A 24,949-nucleotide genomic window follows, 5' to 3' on the forward strand; every position below is an offset into this window, starting at 1 on the left:
CTGAGTTCAAACCCCAGTACTGCCCAAGAGGAAAGAAAGAGAGAGAGGAGAGAGGGTGAGGGGGAAAAGAAATTGTACACATATACATACATACATATTGTAAATCCATGTTCTACATACACATGCACACATATTGTAGATTTACTTCCTATTTATATACATATTGTGAATTCACTTCCTTGAAGTTTTCTAGCATTATCTAGAACAATGGCCTCTGGTCCATCTTTAGTGAACTTTGGTATGGTGTACATAAAGGCTCAGAGGTTTTTCTCTCTGTGGGTGACCAGTTGACCCTGGCCCCACTTGCTGAGTAGACTCTTGTCACTGAATCGACCCGTGGTGGAAGTTACCATGCCTACTTTGGAATTCTCCGTCTCATGGATCTAGGTGTTTTTCCTTTTACACTTCACAGGCCCTAAACTGCAGCTTTGTGACCAATCTTTTTGTTTTTTCCCTTTCTTGGTGGTACTGAGGTTTGAACTCAGGGCCTCCTATTTGCAAAGCAGTGCTCTACCACGTGAGCCACCTCACCAATCTTTTTATTTGCTCTGCACACATACCTTTTTATTAGCATCAGCTAGTTGTACAGATGGCTTCATTTTGGCATGTCCGTATATGCATATGATGTTCTTAGATCCGACTCCCTCCAACAGTTTTTAGTGTATGCTAATGGTGTCTCTCAGCCTACACAGACCCCAGTCATATGGGTCCCCTGGTTTCCCCATGCCCAGGCCCCCATTATCCAGCAGCTTTCCATGAGCACTATCTTGGCACCTCAGTCACCGATCCAGTGCATTTTAGTATTGTTCACCACAACATCTGTTTTCCTCCCCCTCTTCTCTTCTATCTCCTCAAACAGAGTAACAATCACAAACTACAAATTTATATGTGTACAATACACATGTATGATCCTGTGTGTTCACATTTATTTTTATTCTTTAAGTCTAGCTTCGACATATGGAAGGAAAAAAAAACAACAAAAACACAGACATTGGAAGAGCTTTAGTGTGTCAGGACTTGCATTATATCGCTGTGTCAAAGCTGTGTGGCTGGCGTGATCGGAGTGCTCACCGTGGGACAGAGCAGGAGAGGGAGCAGCTGGAGCTGGAGTCTTGGAGTCAAGTTAGAAGGGTCATACTCTGTAGCAGTTTCCCAGTGTCCCCTGGCCACAGTGTGACTTCTACAAGGACAAGATCCACAAGGTGGCACGTGTGTGTACCACCTGAAGCCCCTGCATGTTTCTTGCCTGCCTCGCCGCAGGCCCAGCTTCAGCAGCATAGAACCTTCTTCTTCTGTGCAACACAGAGAACGCACCTCTTCAACATCTGTGGAGTGAATGCCTGTGGGCTAGGGCCCTAGGGGCCAATTTCTTCATCTGGTAGCCTCCGTTTTCTCATACACACTTCATACGACTCTTTGAGAAACAGAGGTAAGAATTGCAACCTCCTCATAGACCGCATCTGTGAGATGAATAATAAGGAATAATAAGCTGAATAATAAGGAAAAGTATCACAGTGACTCTGATAATACAGCTCTCCTCCTCTTGGTGTGCTCCAGGCAGTGACAGGCATCCCAGAGCCGATGGATGGCACAATACTGGCCAAGGCAACAGAGAGCCCCCCCCCCCCGCGGGGACAGGGCCGCGGCTCCCACGTCCCCTGCACCTAGCTGGGCCTCTTCTATAGGGAATGAACTTGAACAAGTCCCTTACTCTCAGTGTTTTATATGTGGTGGAGTAGGGCTGCCCTGGCTGGCAGGAATATTGAAGGCTGGTTATTGAATGATTGAAATGCACTTTGCAACTATAAAGTGCTTTGCATATTTATGCTGGAGAATGACTATTAAATGGGACTGCGGATATCCACGGGGAATCTGGGATGTAAAGCCTTCTGCCTCCTGACCGGTGGAGCCCTAAATAAATTGGAACTGTCTTGGACTAAGCGATTCCGTGATACCTGGCGGCCACTCTGCTGCCCTTTCTGAAAACCTTACGGCATAGTGTTGTCTCACAAAACACTTGGGCCTAATTCCCTCCCGGAACTCCCAAGAGCACCTGGCTGGAGAGGCACGGGTGTCACAGAAGCAGACCCGATGGGCCTGGGCTCTCCTGGGTGGGGGAACACTTCTCAATGCTCCTTAGCCCAGGCCACGCTGATGCCCAGGATACACAGGGGAAGGAGCCTCCCTCCTACTTCCTGGTGACGATGAGAGCGGTCATATCCCCCACCCACACTGGGATGGCCCGGTGTGCACGTAATCAACACTCATGGAGCATGTCCCATGGCCACCTCCATGGGACAGAAGAGGCCTGTTCTCGGGCTGCCCCACTGGAGGCTGACAAGGAGAGGCGGTCACCAGCAAGTGGGGTAAAAGTGCAAGTGCCCCAGATGCTGACCCTGTGACAGGTGACTGGCCCAGCTGATGAGTCAGGAGGTCACTCTGACGAAGAGAGCAGCAGCAGTCAACCAGGCGCACGCAGGCCCTCCAGTGCAGAGGTAGCAAGGTGCATGGGTGCATGGGTTGCTGCACCGGGTGTGACATGCCTCTCCCCAGCCTCAGAGGCTGGCCTGGAGGAAGTGTGCCTGGAGGAGCAGAACCAGGGCCCCAGGACTTTGGTTGGGGCAGGAGGAGAAGCCAGCAGAGGAGGCTGGAAGGGTGGTCCTCACAAGGAGGCGAGAGTGGGCAGAGCAGGAATGTTGTGGACAGGAGAAAGCCTTGACTTGCTCCTGGAAGGAGTTCGGACACCAGCCGCATTGGGAGGCAAGCTGAGGCCGGGCCTGGGGATCACCACTGACCCAGCCGCAGTGGAGGATGTTAGTGGGGCGTGTCTCGAGGCCTGGAAGAGTCTGGCACACAGCCTTCTGGGTGGAGACTCCAGCAGGCTTTTCAGAAGCAGAGGGACATGAGGAGTGGGGGCATAGGGCGAAGGAGAGTCGTATAGGCGTGAGTCACCCTCCTGCCGTGAGCTGAGGGCACCTAGAAGATGCAGAAGAGCTGCCAGAAGCGACAGGCCTGCAGGCGGGCAGGCCAATCTCGGGCTATAAACCACTCCTTGGTGAAGGACAAAGGCGCCCCAGGGTGGGTCCAGAAAGAGGGAAGGGGAAAAATTGCATGTTTGGGTGATGAGGGGGCGTGTGTGGGAAGCTGAGGGTCAGTGTAGGCACCCTGAGACTCAGGGCGCCATGGACATGGGAATGGGCTGTTCTGTAGTTTGTCTCTTGTTCCGTTTTCTCTTACTTGGAGGCAGGCTCAGAGCAAATGGGTAGCCCAGGGAGTCTGACAGTCTTGGAGACCAGTCTGAAAGTGCAGGGGCCAGGGAGCAGAGAGGAGGGAAGGTCTGTTGGGGTGACTGTGCTCCAGGAAGAGGCAAAGACAGGAAGCAGAGGCATGGACATACGTGTTTGTGTGGGCATCTGCACATGCTGAGTGTGTGTATGTGTGTTGGGGGTGATTGCTAATGGAGGCCATGAGGTCTTGTAACAAGAGCTTGCAGGAGGGCCTTGAGAATGGCGCGGTGCTTGCGCCCAGGTGGGATGTGATTATTGAGGACAAGAAGACGGAGGCTGTGACAGGGCAGGGGTGAGGCGCTGGAGCCACCCATTTGGGTACTAGAGGCATAGGACCTGTGGGCAGGAGGTCTGTGCTGCTGAACGGTACTCAGGACGACGGGAGGAGCCACTCAAAGAAAGGCAGTCTGCTGCTCGGAACCGTGTAAAGTCAGGAGCCCAGGGAGACCAGGGGATGCCACCCGCCTTGGCCTCCAGCACCGGGTGGGGGGGAGGGTATTGAGGGAGATGGCCTGGAGGAAGGAGAGCAGGTGTGAAACAGATTCCGGAAAACCTGCCGCCCCGACATTTGGTTTTTATTAAGGACATGCTTGGTGGTGCTGATTTTGTCAAAAAGCAAAATCAGAGACCACATGTGAATACCACAGACTGGCTGGGGGTGGGGAGGCTTAGGCAACGGAAAGTTATTTCTTACAGTTCTGGAGGCCGGAAGCCCAAGGCCAGCTCCGGCCAGGGTGGTCAGGGTGGGGGCTCCTGGGACTTGACGTGTGGACATGGAGCAGGGTGGTGCACACCTGAACTATCCGGAGTCTCCTACGAAGGCGGGGACCCTGCTGGACCCGGGGCCGCCTCACGGCCTTGGGACGGGCTCTCTCGCTCCCCACTCGCCATCATGGCGGGCCGGCTTACAGCTGTGAATTTTGAACAATTCAGCCCGCATGGACGTGTCCAGAATGGAGTCCCCTTGGATGGCAAACCAGAGGATTTGGGTGCCATCAGAAGTGGTCCACGACAGCAAGAGCCCTGGGGCCTCGGCGCCCAGGGCCTCCCGCCGGGCCTGCCCAGCCCCGTCCACAGCCAGAGGCCGGCCGGCTGCCCGGTGCGCTCACCCCGCATCTGCCTGCGCCTCTCGGGGGGGCCCCGGGGGGGGGCCGGGTGGCTAGAGCCTTCGGTGGAGCGGCTCGGCGCGGGGCTCACGTCAGGTGCGGCGCGAACCACTGCTGGAGCTTCCGCGTGGAGCCTCGGGCAGCACGAGGCCCGCAAGGCGCGGGGGGGGGTGGGGGGGGTGGGTGGGGGGGTGCGGGGCGGCCTGGGGCCCGCACGGCGCGGGGGGGGCGGGGCGGCCTGGGGCCCGCACGGCGGGGGGGGGGGCGGGGCGGCCTGGGGCCCGCACGGCGCGGGGGGGGGGGCGGCCTGGGGCCCGCACGGCGCGGGGGGGGCGGGGCGGCCTGGGGCCCGCACGGCGCGGGGGGGGGGGGCGGGGCGGCCTGGGGCCCGCACGGCACGGGGTGCGGGGCGGCCTGGGGCCCGCACGGCGCGGGGGGGGGCGGCCTGGGGCCCGCACGGCGCGGGGGGGGGGGGCGGGGCGTCCTGGGGCCCGCACGGCGCGGGGGGGCGGGGCGTCCTGGGGCCCGCACGGCGCGGGGGGCGGGGCGGCCTGGGGCCCGCACGGCGCGGGGGGGCGGGGCGTCCTGGGGCCCGAACGGCGCGGGGGGGGGCGGCCTGGGGCCCGCACGGCGCGGGGGGTGGGGGCGGGGCGTCCTGGGGCCCGCACGGCGCGGGGGGGGGGCGGCCTGGGGCCCGCACGGCGCGGGGGGTGGGGGCGGGGCGTCCTGGGGCCCGCACGGCGCGGGGGGGGGCGGCCTGGGGCCCGCACGGCGCGGGGGGTGGGGGCGGGGCGGCCTGGGGCCCGCACGGCGCGGGGGGGCGGGGCGTCCTGGGGCCCGCACGGCGCGGGGGGGGCGGGGCGGCCTGGGGCCCGCACGGCGCGGGGGGCGGGGCGTCCTGGGGCCCGCACGGCGCGGGGGGGGCGGGGCGGCCCTCGGGCCCGCACGGCGCGGGGCGGCGCGGGGCGGGGCGGGCTTTCCTCTTGCACTCGGCCCCACAGCCCGCTCGGGTAAGTGAAGTCACGCATCGGGAACGTGCTAGGAAGCGGCAAAATCCCATCCCGGGAAGGGGCCGGGGTACGCTCGAGGACCGTCCCCGGGCCGTGCGGCCCCGCTCCGCCCCCGACGCCCGACCCGCTGGGAAGCTCGGGAGTCCCGGAGCCCGCGGGAGCAGCGAGCGCACGGCCCCTTTAAGAGGCGCCGTCGGAGCCAGGTCCTGACGTCACGGGAGGGCGGAGGGTGGCGTCCGCGCGCGGCAGCCGAGGGCGGAGGTCTGACTGACAGCAGCGCGGCCCAGGAGCGGCCCCTCCCGGCCTCAGGCCCCGCCCCTCCAGCAGGCCCCGCCCCGCCCCGCCCTGGCTCAGTGCGGCCCACAAGCTGTGCTCCGCCCGGCCCGCTGGTTCCACGCAGGCCCCGCTCCTTCCTCAGGTCCCGCCCCGCCTGGGCTCGGCCTCTGCCCGCAGGCCCCGCCCTCCAACAGGCCCGCTCGAGCCGCTGGAGCCCTCCGCGCAGTCGGCTCCGCGCAAGCACGGCCCCGCCCCTCCCCAGTCCCCGCCCCTTCCAGCCTGGGCCCCGGCCCCGGCCCCGGCCCCGGCCCCAGCGCAGCCCTGGGGCCCCGCCCCTCCCCGGGGCCCCGCCCCCGAGGCCCGCCCCCGAGGGGCGGGGCCTGCCGGAGCCCGAGTCGGCGGCGGCTGCTGTGGGAACTTTCCCGGCGGGTCTAATGGCTGCGCGCGGGCCGCTGTGAGGCGCGGCGGCGAGCGGGCGCGGGGCCGCGGAGCAGCGACGAGCGAGCGAGCGCGAGGCCGGAGCCCCGGCCAGGCCCGGCCCGACCCGCCGAGCCCGCGATGCGTCCCGGGGCCGCCCCCCGGCGCAGCTGACGCCCCGCGGCCCCGCGAGACCCCGGCCCCGCCGGGCCCGCAGGAAGCGGCCGCCGCCGCCCGGCCCAGCGCCCGCGCCGCCCGGGCACCATGGCGGGGAAGGCGGCCGCCCCGGGCACCGCGGTCCTGCTGGTCACGGCCAACGTGGGCTCGCTCTTCGACGACGTAAGTGCCGCGCCGTCGGCCGGGAGGCTGCGCGCGGGGCCGAGCCCGGGGCGGCCGGGCCGGGACGCCGCGCCCGCCGCCCCTCCGCGGTCCGGCCCGCCGCCCGCCGCCCGCCGGGACCCCGGCCCAGCCTGCCGGCCTCCGGGCCGGGGCCCCGCCGCCGTCACCCTCCGCGGGGCCCGGCCCGACCCTCCAGCTTGAGCCCCGCGCTGTCCCCGCTGACCCCTCCCCAGCCCAAGCCCGGCTGCTGGGCCCCCAGCTCCATCCCTCGTTACGAGGCCTGAACCCTGGCCTCAAACCTCCCTGCCTGACCCCAAACCTGACCCTGGGACCCCCGACTCCCAACCCTGGCTCATCCCCACCACCTGTCCTCATCCCCCAACCCGAGATCTGACTCCAACTCCAGCCTTCAGATTTTGCTCCTTTGGCCTTCTAATCCAGTGTATCTTCTTGACTCTGAACTTGACTTTCCACCTCAAACCTCTTTGCCCTGACCCCGGCCCTGGGCTCGTGGGCCGAGAACGCTGGCCCCAAACCGTTCCCTGCCCCGACCTCTCTCCCTAAGTATTGCTTATCCATCCTGAGCCGTAGCCACGCCTCGCCCCTGCCTCTGGGTGCCCGAGGTGTAGGACGCCATCATTTTGCCCAGAAATGGGATGCCGACTGCCTAAGGCCTCTTCCTCCCAGGGCTGCCCTCACTGGTCTCTGGTCCCACCTAGGAAACCCCCAGGGGCAAGTGTGGGGGGGTGCCCTCCTCGGGTGCAGCAGGGAGCTGAGGGGGCACTGGGAACTTCCCAGAGCAGGCTGAGGCTGACCTAATTCAGCGTTGGAGCCATGGTGCCACCCCGCTGTTGGTACTTAAACTGCCAACCCAAATAAAGCAGAATGTAGCTCCAAGTGGCATGCTTGTTTAAGAAGAAAGGGTAATGTCACAGATGGAGCTGTGGGGCCACGTACTTCCTTTCCTCTCTTCTCTAGGTGAACAGTTGGGGCAGTGCCAGGGCTGGAGGTGTGTGCTGCCCATACCAGATACCAGCCTGATACAGACTTCAGGGAAGAGGGTCATTAAGCTTGGGAGAGGCTTCATTAAGCTGAGTTCACACATTAGGTTTGAGTAAAAGGCAGACACTGTCATGGTGTGCTGTTTATGTAGCTTCCAGGCCCTGCCTGCTGTTGCACAGACTTTGTCACGAACACACCTTGGTGTAGTTTCACATGGGTCATGCTTTACAACAGCCTGTATATTTAGCCTTCTATTCTAGGCCTTCCAGTAACATGCCACTGTAACATGGTTGCGTTCAGATGATTCAGATCCGTTAGCTGTGGCTTCAAAGCCTCAGAAATGTCAGAAAAATTAGGCATGGTGGAGCATTTTAGTCTCAAAGGGAAAAGTATTTTGCTGTGCAAACATTCTTTCCAGAAATCTTTGATTCTGAGTTGTAGGCTTTGTTGTATTTTAACTGTATACATATATTTCTCTCCAATGGTATTAAAATGGATAATTTAAGTTACTTCTCTGAGTTTTTATTTTTCTTACTGTCAGGATGGAATTCTGCACTATGTTTGCATCTTCACGTTGCTTTTGTTTTGGTAAACAACATATGAACCCCACAGGGTGACTTGAGATTCAGGCTGAGTGGAGAAGCACTGGCCCACCCCACAGCGTGGAGCTTGGCCGAGGGCTAAGCAGTGCCCTTCACACTGGCATTCTTGAGCCTCTTTCTTCAGCTGGTGTTTGGGTTATGGAGCTTGTGGGGTAGAAGCCTGAGTGGGCAAAGCAGTGAATTCTTCAGTGACGGAGACTTTAATTCCTTGGTTTCTTGTGGATGTCAGAAAGCCTGGTTGTGCTTCTATTTGCCTTGGTGTGGCAGGAACCCATGCTGCATGCGTACCTTCCGACCTGTTCCACTGAGAAGGAACTTTCTACTGTGGATGTGTAAGTTCTGCTCTGCTCAAGGCCTCCAGCTGCTTCTTAGGGAGTCCGGTTCCACAGGAGGAAGGTGTCCACTTTGAAATGGACAAGACAGTTGGGAAGGACATTTTTCCTCTTATGCAGAAGTAATAGGTGGCTTTTTTTTTATTGTGAAAATACTGTACAGAGGGGTTACAATTACATGGGCAAGATAATGAGTACATTTCTTATCAAGTATTGTAGCCTCCTCCTCTGTTTCCCCTTCCCATCCCATCCTTCCCCTGCCCACCCCCCCCAGGTGGTTTGTTTTTGTGTTTGCAGTTTTGAAAGTCTCAATTCATAAACTTCCTCCTTCTCCCCACCTAGTGGTGACCCCTCTTAAATGCTACGTTATGGGTTTTGTGGGGGTGCTCAGGATTGAACCCAGGGCCTTGCCCTTGCCTACACTTGGCCACTGAGCTTTACCTAGCCTGTGTCTGTCAATTTTAATTATGCTGGGAACACTGGAACATCTTGTTCCCTTGCTCTTTTCTCATCAGCACTCCTGGCATCCTTGTGTCCAGAAAGGATGGCTGGGCTGCGGTTACCCAGCCTTCCTGCTGAGGGCCTTCATGTTGTCTGGAGCCCTTGGACTTGGCAGTGTTGCTGCAGGTGCATCCCAGGGCATCTGTCCATAGACTTTATCTCAGGATCTTATTCTGGAAGATCCTTAAGAGATATGTATGTATGTAATTATTTATTTGCTGGCCCTGGGCCTTGAACTCAGGGCCTTGAGCTCACTCAAGGCTAGCACTCTACCATTTGGGCCACAGCTCCTTATGGGAGTCCCATGGACTTTCCTGCTTGGGCTGGTTTAGAGTCATGATCCTCAGATCTGAGCCTCCCACATAGCTAGGATTACAGGTATGAGCCACAGGTACCCAGTGTGGTTTTTAACAGTACTGGAACTTGAACTCAGAACCTTGCTTGGCTTACTTTTCAGTTGGTGCTCTACCATTGGAGCTACACATTCAGCAGGAACCATGTATTTATTTATTTATTTATTTCTGGCCGACTATTTTGGAGATGGAGTCTCTTAGATTTTTTTGTTTCTTCTGCCGGAGCGGATTTTGAATGGCAGTCTTTGTATCCCAGCCTCCAGAGTCTCTAGGATTATAGAAATGCTCCCTCACTGCCTGGTGAGAGTTGTTGATGTAGGTTGTGACTACCAGTATTCACCAGAGTTAGAAGTTGGAACTGTAGATGTCAAGCACAGAGCTCACAGCCTGTGCTACTGCCCCACTCTGCTCCCTGAGTGAGGCCACACTGAGGCCCTCTGTCCTGGTTGGTGATCCTTCCAAACCTTCAGGGATGTTCCCCAGGCCAGACCCCTAGACACCCCATGTGACCAGGGGCACTTGTGACTTTCCAGTGAATGGTCATGATTGCCAGACTACTTACAGCTCCTCTACTTGGACTCGTGCTGTCACTGCCACTGGCCTAAGGTGGCCACTGGCCTAGGGTGGCCAGGGGCCTGTCCCTGTCTGCTGGCTGTGGCTGGTGTTTTGACCACTGGTTTCTAATTCTTGGTTCCTTGAACTTTTACTAGAAGTGACTTGAGCAGATAAATGTGTGCAGGCCAGCTTTAGAGCCTGACCTCACCCTTGCAGGTCAGGCTGTTTGGCCCTTAGTCCTGCTGTATATTCAGAGCAAGGTACCATTTGCTTAGTCACCTCTCCAGCAACCCTTTGCAAGCAGACCTGGGATTTCAGAATCGAAGTATGGGCTCCTCATAGCAGGAACTGAGGCTTATGGTCAGCAGATGTCCATGAGCTGTGGGATAGAGGGAGGCAAGTCAGAGCTGCTGGGGTTGGGGTGGACTCTGGGCAGGTGCCTTGGCCCTCTTCCGTCTCCTTCCTGCAGTGCTGGTTTTGCCCTGTTTACAAGATTCTCCCTATCAGTGTGGAAGGCGCTGTGGTTTGTGAGACCATGAAACCCTTGGCCCTTGGTTCTCCAGCTTCTGCAGGCCTGATCTCTCAAACAGCCATGGACAGTGTCTGCTTTCCCCTTACCAGGCGTTGTCCCATACTCCTTCGCTCCTGCCAGGGTCATGTAAGTTCTACAACACTCATGGTACAAGGTGGCTCTGTGTATAAGTGTGCCACCCCTCCCCACTTGGAACTCCAGCCAGCCCCACTGCCAGTGGCTTTCCATCTCCATGGGCTTGCTTGTAAATGTGGACCCACTCATGTATGCCTTGTGTCTGTCAGAGCTCATCTGTCCGTCTGTGTGTCTGTATGTCAGTGCCACACTCCTCAGTCATGAGATGGGCCACACTTTGTCCAGACATGGCTTGATGGGCATTTGGGCTGGCTTTGCGTTTTGGCTGTTGTGAATATTGGCATTCAAGGTCTTTCGGATGTGTGTTTTCAGCTGTGTGCCTCATGCTGGAGCTTCGAGGTCTCCTAGTAAGTAACCTCTGGAGGAGCCACCGGCCTGCCTCTTACATTCCCACCAGCTGTGCCCATTTTCTGCCCATCTTCCCCAGCAGAGCAGTCCTTGCTTCAGCTCTGAAGGAGACTTGGGGTGTGAGCATTATGGTCAGTTGCCTGAGCCTGTCTCCTGGGATGGTGGGATCAAGTGAGGCAGTGTATCAAGCCCACTGCAGTGCTGGTCTGCTGTCTGCTTCAGGAAACCATTTCTGGTTTGTGTACATACATTATTTCATGGTGGTCTTCGTTGTCGTTTAGAATTTTGTAGTACCCTCGAAAGACATTTGTTTCCATGCTGTGCCTGCCCCTTCCCTCTGACGTCAGGTCATCCTCTGTGCTGTTGGGGGTAGGCTTTGGGGCTCAGTGTACCTTGTTGTGGTGGACAGGTCCCCCACTTAAGCCGCTGTCCTCTGTGTGTCCTATTTTCATCTTGAGTTGCTGAGTGGCTGGAGTCTGGGGGTGGTTTGAAATATGAAATGTTTCCTCAGTGTTTGTTGAAGCCAGTGCCAAGGGCAGAGCTGTTGGCCTCCCAGAGAGAATGCTCACCCTCGGTGTGTCTGCGTCTGCACCATCCATTCAGAGTCCAGCTGTCTCCTGCAGGGTTTCATGAGAAGCCCATTCTGTGGGCAGGTTTTGGGCCTGTGTGAGCAAGGAGTGGATGGAGCAGTGCTGCCTCAGGCTGACTTCGCCAGGAGGAGCCTATGCCGAGAGCGTGTCTGTGGGCGTGTGGGAGCTTGGGATAGGTGGGGCTCTGCTCCTGGTGGGGAGTTTTTGAGCCATGGGTGAGACAGTGGGCGTGGTTAAGTCAGTAGAGGGGTGTGGCAGGTTCCTGAGACAGGCTGCTTGAGAGACAGCTCAGGGAGCAGGCCGCTGTTGGGATGTGGTTTCTGTCCCAGAATGGCCTGGGCTGCATCAGGTTTTTGTGCTCAGCATGCCTTGATGGAGGTTGACATAGCACCCGTGCAGTGCAGCTTCTGCAGTTTTTCCTTCCTTCCTTCCTTCCTTCCTTCCTTCCTTCCTTCCTTCCTTCCTTCCTTCCTTCATTCCTTCCTTCCTCCCTCCCTCCCTCCCTCCCTCCCTCCCTCCCTCCCTCCCTCCTTTCCCCCCTCTTTCTTTCTTTCTTTTTTGGTGTCAGTCCTGGGGCTTGAACTCAGGGCCTGGGTGCTGTCTCTGAGTTCTTTTTGCTCAAGGCTAGTGCTCTACCATTTGAGCTATAGCTCCACTTCTGGCTTCTTGGAGGTTAATTGGAGGTAAGAGTCTCATGGACCTTCCTGTCTGGGCTTGCTTTGAACCGTGATCGTCAGATCTCAGCCTCTTGAGTAACTAGAATTACAGGCATGAGCCACCAGTACCTGGCTCTCAATTTCAGTTTTAGTAGAAAGGAGTTCTCTTGAAGTGGACATGGTGTGCAAGAATGTCCACTGGGACCCCTTATGTCATAGGGAAGAAACTGTGTGGGCAGCACTCGGCATGTAGCCTTCTCTTGTCCATTTGCACCCTGACCCTGTTTCCTTGCTGAGTTTTCCCCTTCTCCATCCACACCCAGACCCTGTCTACACAAGGAGTCTGTGCACTCCGACCCTGGTCTCCATGAGGAGTCTGTGCTCTCTGCCCCTGGTCTTCATGCTGCCTCTCTCCCTCGGTGTCTTCATACCAGGCCTCGGTTCCCTTGGTGTGGCTGGCTGGCCTCACGTGGGCTGGACCTTCTAGCTGTCACTCAGCCTGCCTTTTCTTCTCAGGTTTCTGGCTGGTTTTCTTGTCTTCCTGTCTGGGCCTTGGATGTGGTCCTGGGAGCACCACTGTTTCACTCCCACGGGGTCAGGTACTGCTTGAGTAGGCGGACTTGGTTCTAACTCTACAGCCAGACCTGGGCAGAATTTGGACTTGGCTTTGGTTTCAAGGCTCTATCATGTGGCTCAGCCTTGGTCCCTCATGTGCATACCTCCCCAGGCCCTCTGCATGGTTCTTCCCTGTTCTAGGAGCCAGTGGAGATTCAGAAACTAAAAATGTAGCTGTGGCTCAGTGGAGGCCAGGGGCCTCCACTTCAGGTCTGTGCGGATCCTGGTGTCTGCTCTGCCACTTACCACACATGTGACCTTGGACCGAGCTCAGCCTGTTGGTATGTCAGTAAGTAGAAATCATACCTGAAAAGCTGGTTAAGGAAGCCGGGCCCTGGTTACACATGCCTGTAATTTGAGGATGATGGTTCGAAGCCAGCCTGGCTGGCCAGGGAAGTCTGTTAGACTTTTTTTCCAATTAATCACCAAAAAGCTGGAAGGGAGCTGTAGCTCAAGTTCTAGTACATTAGCCATAAGCAAAAAATGCTCAGGGACAGCACCCAACCCCTGAGTTTAAGCCCCAGGACTGGCATGATAAAAAGCATAGAGAGCTGGGTGCCAGTACCTCATGCCTGTAATCCTAGCTACTCAGGAGGCTGAGATCTGAGCATTACAGTTCAAAGCCAGCCCAGGCAGGAAAGTCTGTGAGACTCTTATCTCTAATAAACAACTCAGGAAACCAGAAATGGTGCTGTGGCTCAAGTGGTAGAGTGCTAGCCTTGAGCCGAAGAGCTGAGGGACAGCGCCCAGACCCAGAGTTCAAGCCCCATGACCAACCAAAAAAAAAAAAAAAAAAAAGGATAGAGAAGAAGGTAATGGATGTCACCGCGCTTTTAGTCTGTGCTGCCAGCAGCTGAGAAGTATGAGTGTACTCAGTCTGGTGTGTTCCCCAAGAGCCTGTCCCATCCTTTTATTCCCAAGCAGGGAGCTTGGCTGTGGGCCTTCTGGGGCAGCCGCTTGCCTTCACTCCATCTCCAAGGAGCAGAGCAGCACACTAGCAGCTTGGACGGCTAGCCAGCTGTTCAGTGAGGCTGAACGCATGTTGCTAATGGTCATGGCCTTCCGTGCAGCCTGGCACCGCTCCCAGAGGAGCCTCATCCCCTGCAGTGTGGCCAGCTTGCCGCCTTACCCACTGTGCACAGGGCTCTGAGGAAGCTTGATAGCCTGTTCTTTCTGATCCCTCATCCCTTCCCAGTGCCTGTGCCTGGACACACCTGATTTCCATGTCTGTGTGCTCTGGACTCTTCCAGATCACTTGCCTAGGCAGCCGTGTTCACCCATCCATCCGGGGCCAGGCCCTGTTTCTCTCAGGACACCGTGCTGCAGCCATCATTGCCTTACCACTGGGAAGCAATTTCAGGCTGTTTTGTGATGTCTTACTACAATACAGGTGTGTTGGCCTTTGACAGCACATGGGAGTGGGGAGAGGCAGCGTGTCCTTCTTTGGGGCTCTACTTGAGTGGTACACAGTGGGGATGGAGCAGTCCTGGCAGTGTTCCTACCTGCTCCCGTCACTTCTGTCAGGATGAAGTAGGAGCTGGTACTGGTGTTCAAGTTAGCCAGACACAAGAGGTAAATTGCCCTTGCTAGAGAACATTGGTGTTGGCTGTGCTTACAGCTAGCTCACACCTAAGGGGAAGTGTGTTAGATGGACACTTGGTGGGCAGTATAAAGACCTTTGGGTTCCTTGACTATAGATTGTTTTTTTTCTTTTCACTTTTAACAGTTTCATTGAGGTATAGTGTGAACACTGTGCATTTCACCCATGTAGCTATATAGTTTGATGGTTTTTAGAAAATATTACAGTTGTGCATGTTTGTGATGCTTTCCACTTAGTTCTTTTTTTTTTTTGTCGGTCGTGGAGCTTGAACTTTGGGCCTGGGCGCTGTCCCTCAGCTCTTCAGCTCAAGGCTAGCGCTCTATCACTTGAGCTACAGCGCCACTTCCGTTTTTCTGGTGGTTTATTGGAGATAAGAGTTTTACGGACTTTCTTGCCCGGGCTGGCTTTGAACTGCGATCCTCAGATCTCAGCCTCCTGAGTAGCTAGGGTTATAGGCGTGAGCCACCAGCGCCCGGCTTTCCACTTACGCCCGGCTTTCCACTTAGTTCTTGTAGCCCCCTGCCCCGGCCCCACTCCTGTCAGATTCTGCCCTTGCTGAAGATTTTGTGTCACCGACTCCTGTGCTGTGTGGTTTTGTATGTGTGTCTTGAGGCTCATCCGTGCTTTCCTGTGTGCCTGCCTGGCCTGTGGATGTGCCATCTTCCAGTAGCTCGGCTTTCGGGAGTTTTGGGAATGTGCGATGTGAATGTGTTGATGCTAGTGCTCACTTTTCAGGGCTGATCGTGTGATCAGTGTATAGCTGCTTTTTTTTTTTTTTTTCTTTCTGAGAACTGACTAGTGTGTTCCACAGGCCTTACATTCTTTCTTATTCTTCCAGTAGCCAGTGGGGTTCAGCTCCTCTGTGCTGCACAAGCCCCTGTCAGGGTCTTATTTGATGATGGGGGGGCGTGCTGGGGTGCATCTGCATTTCCTTGTGGTTTAGTGTGTGTCTGCCTTCTGATTCTAGATAACATATAACCCTCAGGTTTGTTCCTTTGCCATGTTGGTAATGGATTTTGGAAAACTGGCTGTGTCTTCACAGCTGATGTCCTTCTTATCCCCACCCCCCCTACCCCGCACCCCAGCAGGGACCCTGCTGGCCCCATCTGCTTGGGCAGACAGCAGGTGTCATCCTTGAGCACGGTTAGGGAGATGAAGTAGGAGCAAGAATTGGTGTGTATTCTGGAGTAACAGCTGGAAGACCAAGGAAGGGGGGAGCTTCTGGGTTATTCTAGGACCCTATAGGAGATGCTTGGCTCTGCATGAGTTGTGTGAAGGGTGAGATTGTGTGTCTCTTTCATAGGATGGATGTGATAACCCAGTCACAAGGACCACAGCGTCAGTCAGGCCCAAGTTATTAACACAGGTTATGGTAGGGAGTAAGTCTAGAGTGATACACAGTGCTGTAGAATACTTGAGGTTACCCTTGAGTTAGTAACATACATTAGGAGTTAGTGAGGACAGTTTAATTTATTAACAGAAATTGGAAGACAATGTATCAGCCTCTGATAGTAACATGCAAAGGGCACACAGAATTAGCCCCCACTAACTAGGGGGGTACGCAGGACCAGCCCCTAGTAATGCGCATTAGGGTACGCAGGACCAGCCCTAGTAACACACATTAGGGTACACAGGACCAGCCCTAGTAACACACATTAGGGTACGCAGGACCAGCCCTAGTAACGCACATTCGGGCACGCAGGACCAGCCCTAGTAACGCACATTAGGGTACGCAGGGTCAGCTTCCACAGTAATTAATGTACACTCAAGCACCTGAGCAGCCATTCCTCGTTAGTGTATGGAAAGGCCTGCTGAGAACTGGACTGCAAGCCTCCTGCAGAGGTGAGGGGATGTGGCACAGCTGAGGGCCAAGAGGTTCTCTGTCTGGTGCAACCCTTGTCGCACCGGGCTTGGCCGGTGTCCCTGTCTCCTGACTCCGGCTCTCCTGGGGGTGTGGGCGCATGTGTGTGTACACCCATGTGCAAGCCTGGGAAGAACCTTGTGGCTCTGGCTCTGTGGACCGTCACTGTGCTGTCTGTGGGAGCTGCAGCGTGTCAGTGGGGGCGCCTGTGGAAGGGGGGAGTGCCACCGAGCTGGTTCTGGGTCGGCAGCTGTGTCCACAGAGCAGGGGAAATACCTGGCCCTAGAGGGAGGGCCTGGGCCTCCTCCGTAGGCCTTTGGCTTGTCCTGGTCTGGGCCTGCTGGCTGAAAGACGACCACCAGGACAGGGGTCTCGGGCCATTTTCCAGTGGCTCAACTGGCCACCCTCTCGCCCGGGCCTGGGAAGGAGCGGGAGCCCACTCCCTCACGGGAAGTACCTGCCGCTGCCTGCCTTTCCCTAACGGTTGGCTGGCTCTGTGAGGTGTGAGGGTGGGGTGGGGTGGCGGCGCGTGTCTCGGGCTGCCCGCCTCTGGCCCCCATATAACGCACACACGCACGCGTGTGGCGCTGAGAGGCGCCCAGGAGTGTGTACAGGAGGGAAAGGCCTCCCTCCCCCCCCCCCCCCCGTGCCAGCGCCTGCAGAGCCGGGGGTTGTGTGGGTGTCGGGCCGCAGAGCTCTGCCAGCGTGCTGCAGTGGGCACTTGCTGGTTCAGCGTAGCTGTGTGTGACTTAGGGTCGTTTGGGGCTACTTTCAGAGGGGCTTACTCTGTTCAGAATAGCCAGTGTCCCAGTAGGGTGCGGGTCTGTGGGGACGTCTCGTTTTGCTCTATCATGGAGAGTGTGTCAGGTCTGTCATCATTTCCTGTTTTGCTCTGACGACCTCACTGCCCTCACTGCCGCAGCCAGTGCCTACTGTGTGAACTGTCCGGGGCTAGTGTTGGGGGGCAGGGGGGAACCATGGCAACTGGCTAGCAAGGAAACAGAGCAGCACCTTGGTGGCACACGTGGGTTGGGACCTTCTCATGGCATCAGGGGCCTTCTGTGGAGGAGCCTCAGTATCCCCTCACGTCAGTGTGCCAAGGCCCTCGTGCCAAGGGGGCTCCTCCGTCTCTCAGGGGCAGGGGAGGGCTGAGGGCCAGAAGGCTCCCTTGTGAGGACAGTGTCTCTTGCAGCCTTGGCTCCATGTTCACTGGGAGTCACCAGGGCCAGGACAGGCCTTCACAGAGGCCTCATGGGTGTCTGCTGGGAAGGCTAGGGGAGCCTGGCTCCTGTCTTTTGGACTGGGGAGTGACTACCTCATGCGCCATGCTTTTCCCCAGGTCCTTGCTCCAGGTGGGCATCTACGTGTGGAGCTCAGGGAATGCTTAGAGTTCTCAGGAGGGAAGGAGGGTGAGGGGACCGGGTGGGGGGTATGGGGGCATGCGTGTACTTCCTTCATGAGGAGGAGTAGTTTTTCAGGTGCTTATTGGGTATTTGTTTTCTTTGAAGATTCAAAGTGATGACACATTTTGTTTTCTATTGTTGAGTTATAAGAATTCTTCTCGTATTGTGGGTGCTACTGCATTCTTACCTGACATGATTTGCAAATACTCTGTGCAGTGTTAATTTCTTTTAAAAGCACTTTTTATCACCTTTAAGTAGTTGTAGAAAGGAGCTGCCATTTGACAGAGCAGTTTATGAATATGGTGCCTCTTCATCAGTGTCACCCCTTTCAGCCTTCTCACCCAGCTCCCTACCTACCCCTTCCCTCCCTGTTTTTAATTTTTTATGATATGTATTGATTTTTTGCCATTTAATTAAGCAGTTTATGAATGCAACACACCCTGATCTGTGTAACCCTTTGACAATTTTACTCCCTTTTGACCCACCCCTTCCTTTGTTTATTTTGTGATATGTACAATGAATTCTAGACTGCATTCTTCATTTGTCTACTCCTTTCCCCTTTCCCCCTCATTCATCTCCTCTTGTGAGTACACATTTCCTGGTGCTTATTTTGTTGGTCTTTGATTTAGTCTTTCTAAAGAATTATACTATTTGAGTTCTCCATAGAGTCTATTGTACTTCAGTTAATTCATTTGTAACGGCTTGCATACCACCCTGTGTGTTTACTTAATAGATTTATAGGCACATTCTAGGTACTGTAAATGAGGGAAACTATGCAACTTTGTGTTTCTCTGGGTCTGGCTTACTTCACTTATTGTAATTTTTCCAAGTCTTTCCTTTACCTTATGAATGGCGACAGTATTCATTGAAGCATAATTGTTAGATACGTCTGTCTGTTTTTCCTTTGGTTTCTTGTGCTTTGGGTGTCATCCAAGAAACATAACCGTGTTTTCTTCTGGGACTTACCATTTTCATGTTTGTATCTCAGTCTTTAATGTACTTGGACATTAAAAAAATAAAAATAGTTACTATAAAGGTGTTATACAAAGGGGTTACAGTTACATCAGTCAGATAAAGAATATGTTTCATGTTGGACAGTGTCACCCCTTCCCTCATTCTCCTTGGAAGTTCTTTGTTGTTGTTCTTGTTTTTTGTTCCAGTACTGAAGCTTCCTTTAGCTTTTTCAAATTCAAGGCTACTGCTCTACCATTTGAGTCACACTTCTATTTCTGGCTTTTGCTAGTTATTTGGAGATAAACTTTGTCTCTTGGGGCTGACTTCGAGCCCCCATCTTCAGATTTTAGTCTCCCGAGTAGGTAGGATTACAGAAATGAGCCACCAGTACCCAGTAGGAGTTAATTTTTATGTATGGTGTAAGGTATGGGTCTTACATCTTTCTTTTGCACATGGCTATCCAGCTATCCCAGGGCCATTTGTTGAAAAGACTATTATTCTCCAGTGGGTTGTCTTGCCACTCTTGTTGAAAATTAATTGACCAGAAATAGGTACATTTATTTCTGGACTGTTAATTCTGTTTCATTGGTCTAAATGTCCTTTTGCCAGTACCTTGCGGTCTTGATTACTGTAACTTTGTAGTAAGGCTTTCATACTGGGGTTTCAACTTAGGGCGTAGGGCTTCCTAAGCAGGTACTCCATTCTATTAGGTTGTGCTGCCAGGTTCTCTTTATTTTCTTTCACTGATGTTTTGTGATTTTTAGTAAGTTTTAAATTTCTATTAAATTCATTCCTAGTGTTTGTGCTTGTGATTATTTTTTTCTTCTGAGTCTGCCTTGGTAGTTTTTATCTTTCAGGAACCCTTGTGTCACTAATTGTGGCATTGGTTGGCACATGGTTGCTTACAGTACCCTGTGTGAGTGTGGCCTTTTCACTTCTCTGCAGTTGGAGATAATATCCTCTCCCATCCCGGAGTTTAGAAATTTGTCTTCTGGTTTTCTCTGTCAGTCAAATTACAGGTCAATTGTTTTGATCTTTGCAGAGAATCAGCTTTAGTTTCATTGATTTTTTTTTTTTTTTGGTTACTGTTTTCCTGTTCTTTGTGTTGGTTATGTTTAGAATTAAGTCACTTGGGAACCCTTCTTAAAAGTTCCGATCATTGCTGCCATAGCTCTGGTAGAGGATTTCATTTCTTTGTCTACACCTCAGTTTTTCTTGTGGCTCTTGGACACTGCCCTAGTGACCATGCACTGCACAGGCTTATGTGGCTCATCCTCTGTGGCCATCCTAGCCATGGGTTAACTTTCCCACATGCCTTTTCCTCTGTGAACTTGCACCTATCAAGGAGAGCACTCACTGGAGATTTACTGACTTATTAATAGGTGCTAAGCAGTCTCTAGTCAGTCTTCAGCAGAATACTTTCAATGATACAGTGTCCTGCTCTACTGGCACGTCCCGAGAGTGTGAAAGAATGCCCTCCCCCTTGCCTGCGTCCCTGCCATTGATTTGCCACACATCAGAGATTTCTCTTGTTGACCACTGCCATTGAACTTGGGAAGAAAGTACCACTTGGACTAGTTTCCAGGAGGACTGTGCTTTCCATTTATCAGCATCTTGCCAGGTTGCCCCCTGAAGGCCTACAGTTCCCAACAGTGTCTGTTTTGCCCATGTTCTCTGTGGGTATGGAAAGCAGAGACCAGGTCAACATGCATGGTGTGCGTGGGCTGTGGTTCTCCTACCTCTCCATTCCTGAAGATGACCTAGCTGTCAGCCCTGATCCTTAGTGCAGGTGGACACTGACTTATCAAGAGCCCTGTTGGGACTAGAGGGAGCTGTGTCTTTGCCTGCATTCACTGCCTCAGTAGGTGAGTCTTAGCTGGCTTTGAGCAGGAGATTCACTTGAACTCAGTGGTGAGTTCAGCATTGGTAGTGATCTCACAATGTCCCCAACTTCTTTCCTGTTCCCAGTGTTGTACTGATATAGACTTGTTTGTGTTTTCCTGTTGTTGCTGGTGCAGTTACTAGAAGGCCCTGAAGCTCAAGGCCAAAGCTTGGTCAGTCTGAGTTCCTTCTGGGTGGCCTTACCCAGCCTAGAAGAGCTGCCACTGCCTGCAGGGCACTTAGGGCCTCCCTTGCAGGAATGGTGATCTCCTCTCTGCTAGTTTCAGCCTGTTCAGCAAGGCTGGGCCCGTCTATGCTGTCAGGCCTGCCAGTTACCTGAAGAACATTTAGAAAAAGTGTCTGTCTCCGGTGGTGAGTGCATTGTCTTTGTGTAGGATGTTGGAGTGGTCAGTGGTCCCCCGGGGCTTTTCACTCCACCCCAATAGAACTATGAGCCAATTCTGTGGGGGAGCCCTGGCCATGGACGCTGTCTTTGAGGTGTGAATTACCCCTGCTGTCCTGCTTTCCGGGGGTGGGAGAACAGTTGGGTATAGCCAGCTCTTCGAGTGCATGTTTTAGCTGGAAGACAATGGCCGGCGTATTATTGCTTACCATCCAGTAGTTTAAGCAGAACTCTCAAGCCAGGCTTGGTGGCCCAGTGAGGTAGAGGGAAGCTCGGACCTCATGTGCATGTGCCCCATTGCCAGGCAGAGCCCAGTGTAGCTGCTTCCCTTGCGTGGCTGTGTGGGTTATGGGCTGGAACAAGGGGAAATTGGACAGCACCTGGCCTCCCTTCTGGGGGTGGTGCATGTCCTGCTGTTGTGAACTCAGAGCCAGGAGCCAGGAGACGCTGTGCTGTTCACTGTCTGCAGACCAACGCTCAGTAGTAGGAGGCAGCGTGGTCTGTCTTCCAGGACGCACTGTTGGATTTGATTCTGGCTTGTCCCTGGAGCTGAGGAAGTGCATGGCCCCTGCTAACACTACTGCCTCATCCAGGCCCAGGTGGCCTCCCTGCCTCTTCTTGAGCCTGTCCCCCAGGGACTGGCCTGCCTCTCACAGACCCCCCTGCGTCCCATGGCTTGCTGGAAAAGGCATTGGCTCCTGTTACAGGAGGGGCGCGGGGAAAGGCCCCAAGGGATGGAGATGCTGTCTTTGTAGTATGTTGCAAATCAGGGCTTTTCTTTCCTTACACTTTGACCAGAGATGTTGCTGGGCTGGTATCCTGCTAGTCCTGTGAGGACAGTTTGGACTCTTGACCAGACCTGGAGGGAGTTGCCTGGTATTTTGAGGCTTGGAGCTTTGATTGTTGAGCCAGAGAGAGGTGAGATGTAATGTCAGGAAGATGAGAGCATGTGAATCATACTCTTGTGTGTGTGGTCATTTCTTAGGCCTGTGGTCATCTCTAGGGTCTGTGGTCATCTCTCAGGTCTGTGATCATCTCTCAGGTCTCTGGTCATCTCTCATGTCTGTGGTCAGCTATCCGGTCTGTGGTCATCTCTAGGGTCTGCAGTCATCTCTCATGTCTGTGGTCATCCCTCAGGACCATGGTCAGCTCTCAGGTCCATGGTCATCTCTCAGGACTGTGGTCAGCTCTCAGGCCTATCTATGTTCATCTCTCATGTCTGTGGTCAGCTATCAGGACCGTGGTCAGCTCTCAGGTCCATGGTCATCTCTCAGGTCCATGGTCAGCTCTAAGTTCTGTGGTCAGCTCTCAGGTCTGTGGTCATCTCTAGTGTCTGCGGTCATCTCTCAGGCCCATGGTCAGCTCTCAGGTCAATTCATGGTCATCTCTCAAGTCCATGGTCAGCTCTTAGGACCATGGTCATCTCTCAGGTCCATCCATGGTCATCTCTCAGGTCAATGGTCAGCTCTAAGTTCTGTGGTCAGCTCTCAGGACTGTGGTCATCTCTAGGGTCTGCAGTCATCTCTCAGGTCCATGGTCAGCTCTGAGGTCCATGCATGGTCAGCTCTCAGTCCCATGGTCAGCTCTCAGGTCCATCCATGGTCATCTCTCAGGTCCATGGTAAGCTCTCAGGTCATGGTCAGCTCTCAGGTCCATGGTAAGCTCTCAGGTCCATGGTCAGCTCTCAGGTCCATGTCAGCTCTCATATCTGTGTTCAGCTCTCATGTCTGTGTTCAGCTCTCAGGTCCATGGTAAGCTCTCAGGTCATGGTCAGCTCTCAGGTCCATGGTAAGCTCTCAGGTCATGGTCAGCTCTCAGGTCCATGTCAGCTCTCATATCTGTGTTCAGCTCTCATGTCTGTGTTCAGCTCTCAGGTCCATGGTCAGCTCTCAGGTCCATGGTCAGCTCTCATGTCTGTGGTCAGCTCTCAGGTCTGTGGTCAGCTCTCAGGTCTGTGGTCAGCTCTCAGGTCATGGTCAGCTCTCATATCTGTGGTCATCTCTCAGGTCTGTGGTCAGCTCTCAGGTCAGCTCTCAGGTCATGGTCAGCTCTCAGATCTGTGGTCATCTCTCATGTCTGTGGTCATCTCAGATCTGTGGTCATCTCTCAGATCTGTGGTTAGCTCTCAGGTCTAAGGTCAGGTCTCATGTCTATGGTCAGCTCTCAGGCCCATGGTCAGCTCTCAGGCCTGTGGTCAGCTCTCAGGCCTGTGGTCAGCTCTCAGATCTGTGGACAGCTCTCAGATCTGTGGACAGCTATTAGATCTGTGGTCCGCTCTCAGGCCCATGGTCAGCTCTCAGGCCCATGGTCAGCTCTCAGGCCCATGGTCAGCTCTCAGGCCCATGGTCAGCTCTCATGTCTATGGTCAGCTCTTAGGTTCATAGCTCTCAGGCCCATGTCAACTCTCACATCTGTGGTCAGCTCTCAGGTCCATGTCAGCTCTCAGATATGTGGTCAGCTCTCAGGTCATGGTCAGCTCTCAGTCCCATGGTCAGCTCTCAGGCCCATGTCAGCTCTCACATCTGTGGTCAGCTCTCAGGTCTGTGGTCAGGTCTCAGGTCCATGTCAACTCTCAGATATGTGGTCAGCTCTCAGTTCTGTGGTCAGCTCTCGGGTCTATGGTCATCTCTCAGGCCCATGGTCAGCTCTCAGGTCCGTGGTCAGCTCTCAGATCTGTGGTCCGTTCTCAGGTCCATGGTCAGCTCTCAGGTCCATGGTCAGCTCTCAGGTCCATGGTCAGTTCTCAGGTCCATGGTCAGTTCTCATGTCTATAGTCAGCTCTTAGGTTCATAGCTCTCAGGCCCATGGTCAGCTCTCAGGTCCATGATCAGTTCTCAGGTCCGTGGTCAGCTCTCAGATCTGTGGTCAGCTCTTAGTTCTGTGGTCAGCTCTCAGGTCATGGTCAGCTCTCATATCTGTGGTCATCTCTAAGGTCTGTGGTCAGCTCTAGGTCATGGTCAGCTCTCAGGTCCGTGGTCAGCTCTCAGGTCCGTGGTCAGCTCTCAGGTCCGTGGTCAGCTCTCAGATCTGTGGTCAGCTCTCAGATCTGTGGTCAGCTCTCAGGTCTGTGGTCAGCTCTCAGGTCCATGGTCAGCTCTCAGGTCCATGGTCAGTTCTCAGGTCCATGGTCAGTTCTCATGTCTATAGTCAGCTCTTAGGTTCATAGCTCTCAGGCCCATGGTCAGCTCTCAGGTCCATGATCAGTTCTCAGGTCCGTGGTCAGCTCTCAGATCTGTGGTCAGCTCTAAGGTCTGTGGTCAGCTCTAGGTCATGGTCAGCTCTCAGGTCCGTGGTCAGCTCTCAGATCTGTGGTCAGCTCTCAGGTCTGTGGTCAGCTCTCAGGTCTGTGGTCAGCTCTCAGGTCCATGGTCAGCTCTCAGGTCCATGGTCAGCTCTCAGGTCCATGGTCAGTTCTCATGTCTATAGTCAGCTCTTAGGTTCCTAGCTCTCAGGTCCGTGGTCAGCTCTCAGATCTGTGGTCAGCTCTTAGGTTGATAGCTCTCAGGCCCATAGTCAGCTTTCAGGTCTGTGGTCAGCTCTCGTGTCCATGGTCAGTTGTTAGGCAGGTAGTCATCTTTCAGCTCTGTGGCCAGCCCTCAGATCTGTGGTCTGGCTCCATAAGGTGATCTGGTGTGTGTCTTTGAGACAGAGCATGGGAGAAGGAGCTGAAAGTGGGTAGAGAGTGCTGGCAGAGAGCAGGGCAGCCTGTGGTTTTCACAGGATATCATATCTGGTAACAGGTTGTTTCTGACCTGGGCCCCATCCAAACAGTGATCTGAACAGTCCCCAGCCTTGCTAAGTTGACATGGCGTGAGGGACTGGTAGAAAGCGTGAGAGTCAGCTGGTGAGTACTTGAGGGCTAGGTCCTAGGAGGAGATGGTCAGGTTTATGGACAGTCTCAGGCCTGTGGTCAGCTCTGAGATTCATGGTCGGCTCTCAGGTCCATGATCGGCTCTCAGGTTCATAGTCAGCTCTCAGGTCCATAGAGGAAATTCTTCAGCTAGAGCCAGAGGAGCAGAAGAGGGGTGATCCCACTCACCCTGGCAGGCAGAGGGACTGGGAAGGAGACATGCAGGCTGCAGGTGAGTGGACATGTAGAGTGTAGGGTGGCTTGGGTTTATTTAGCATGGAAAGAGGGAGGAGGAAGGGCAGCAGGACAGGAAGGTTTGGAGTAGATGGCTGGGTCCTTTG

The 24,949-nt window shown here is 54.7% G+C and overlaps 1 protein-coding gene across 1 annotated transcript in view; it reads left to right on the forward strand.

Annotated features, from left to right (window-relative positions):
- The first annotated feature begins 6,274 nt into the window (after positions 1 to 6,274).
- The window catches only part of Inpp5a (inositol polyphosphate-5-phosphatase A), a 193,654-nt gene continuing 174,979 nt past the window's right edge, over positions 6,275 to 24,949 (forward strand). Inside the window, exon 1 of the mRNA XM_070011461.1 lies at positions 6,275 to 6,435. Within this exon, the coding sequence (XP_069867562.1) occupies positions 6,361 to 6,435 (75 nt within the window). The 5' untranslated portion in view covers positions 6,275 to 6,360. The remainder of the gene's footprint in view (positions 6,436 to 24,949) is intronic.

Source organism: Dipodomys merriami, unplaced genomic scaffold (assembly GCF_024711535.1).
Source record: "Dipodomys merriami isolate MVZ:Mamm:240054 unplaced genomic scaffold, mDipMer1.0.p SCAF_82, whole genome shotgun sequence".
NCBI lineage: Eukaryota > Metazoa > Chordata > Mammalia > Rodentia > Heteromyidae > Dipodomys > Dipodomys merriami.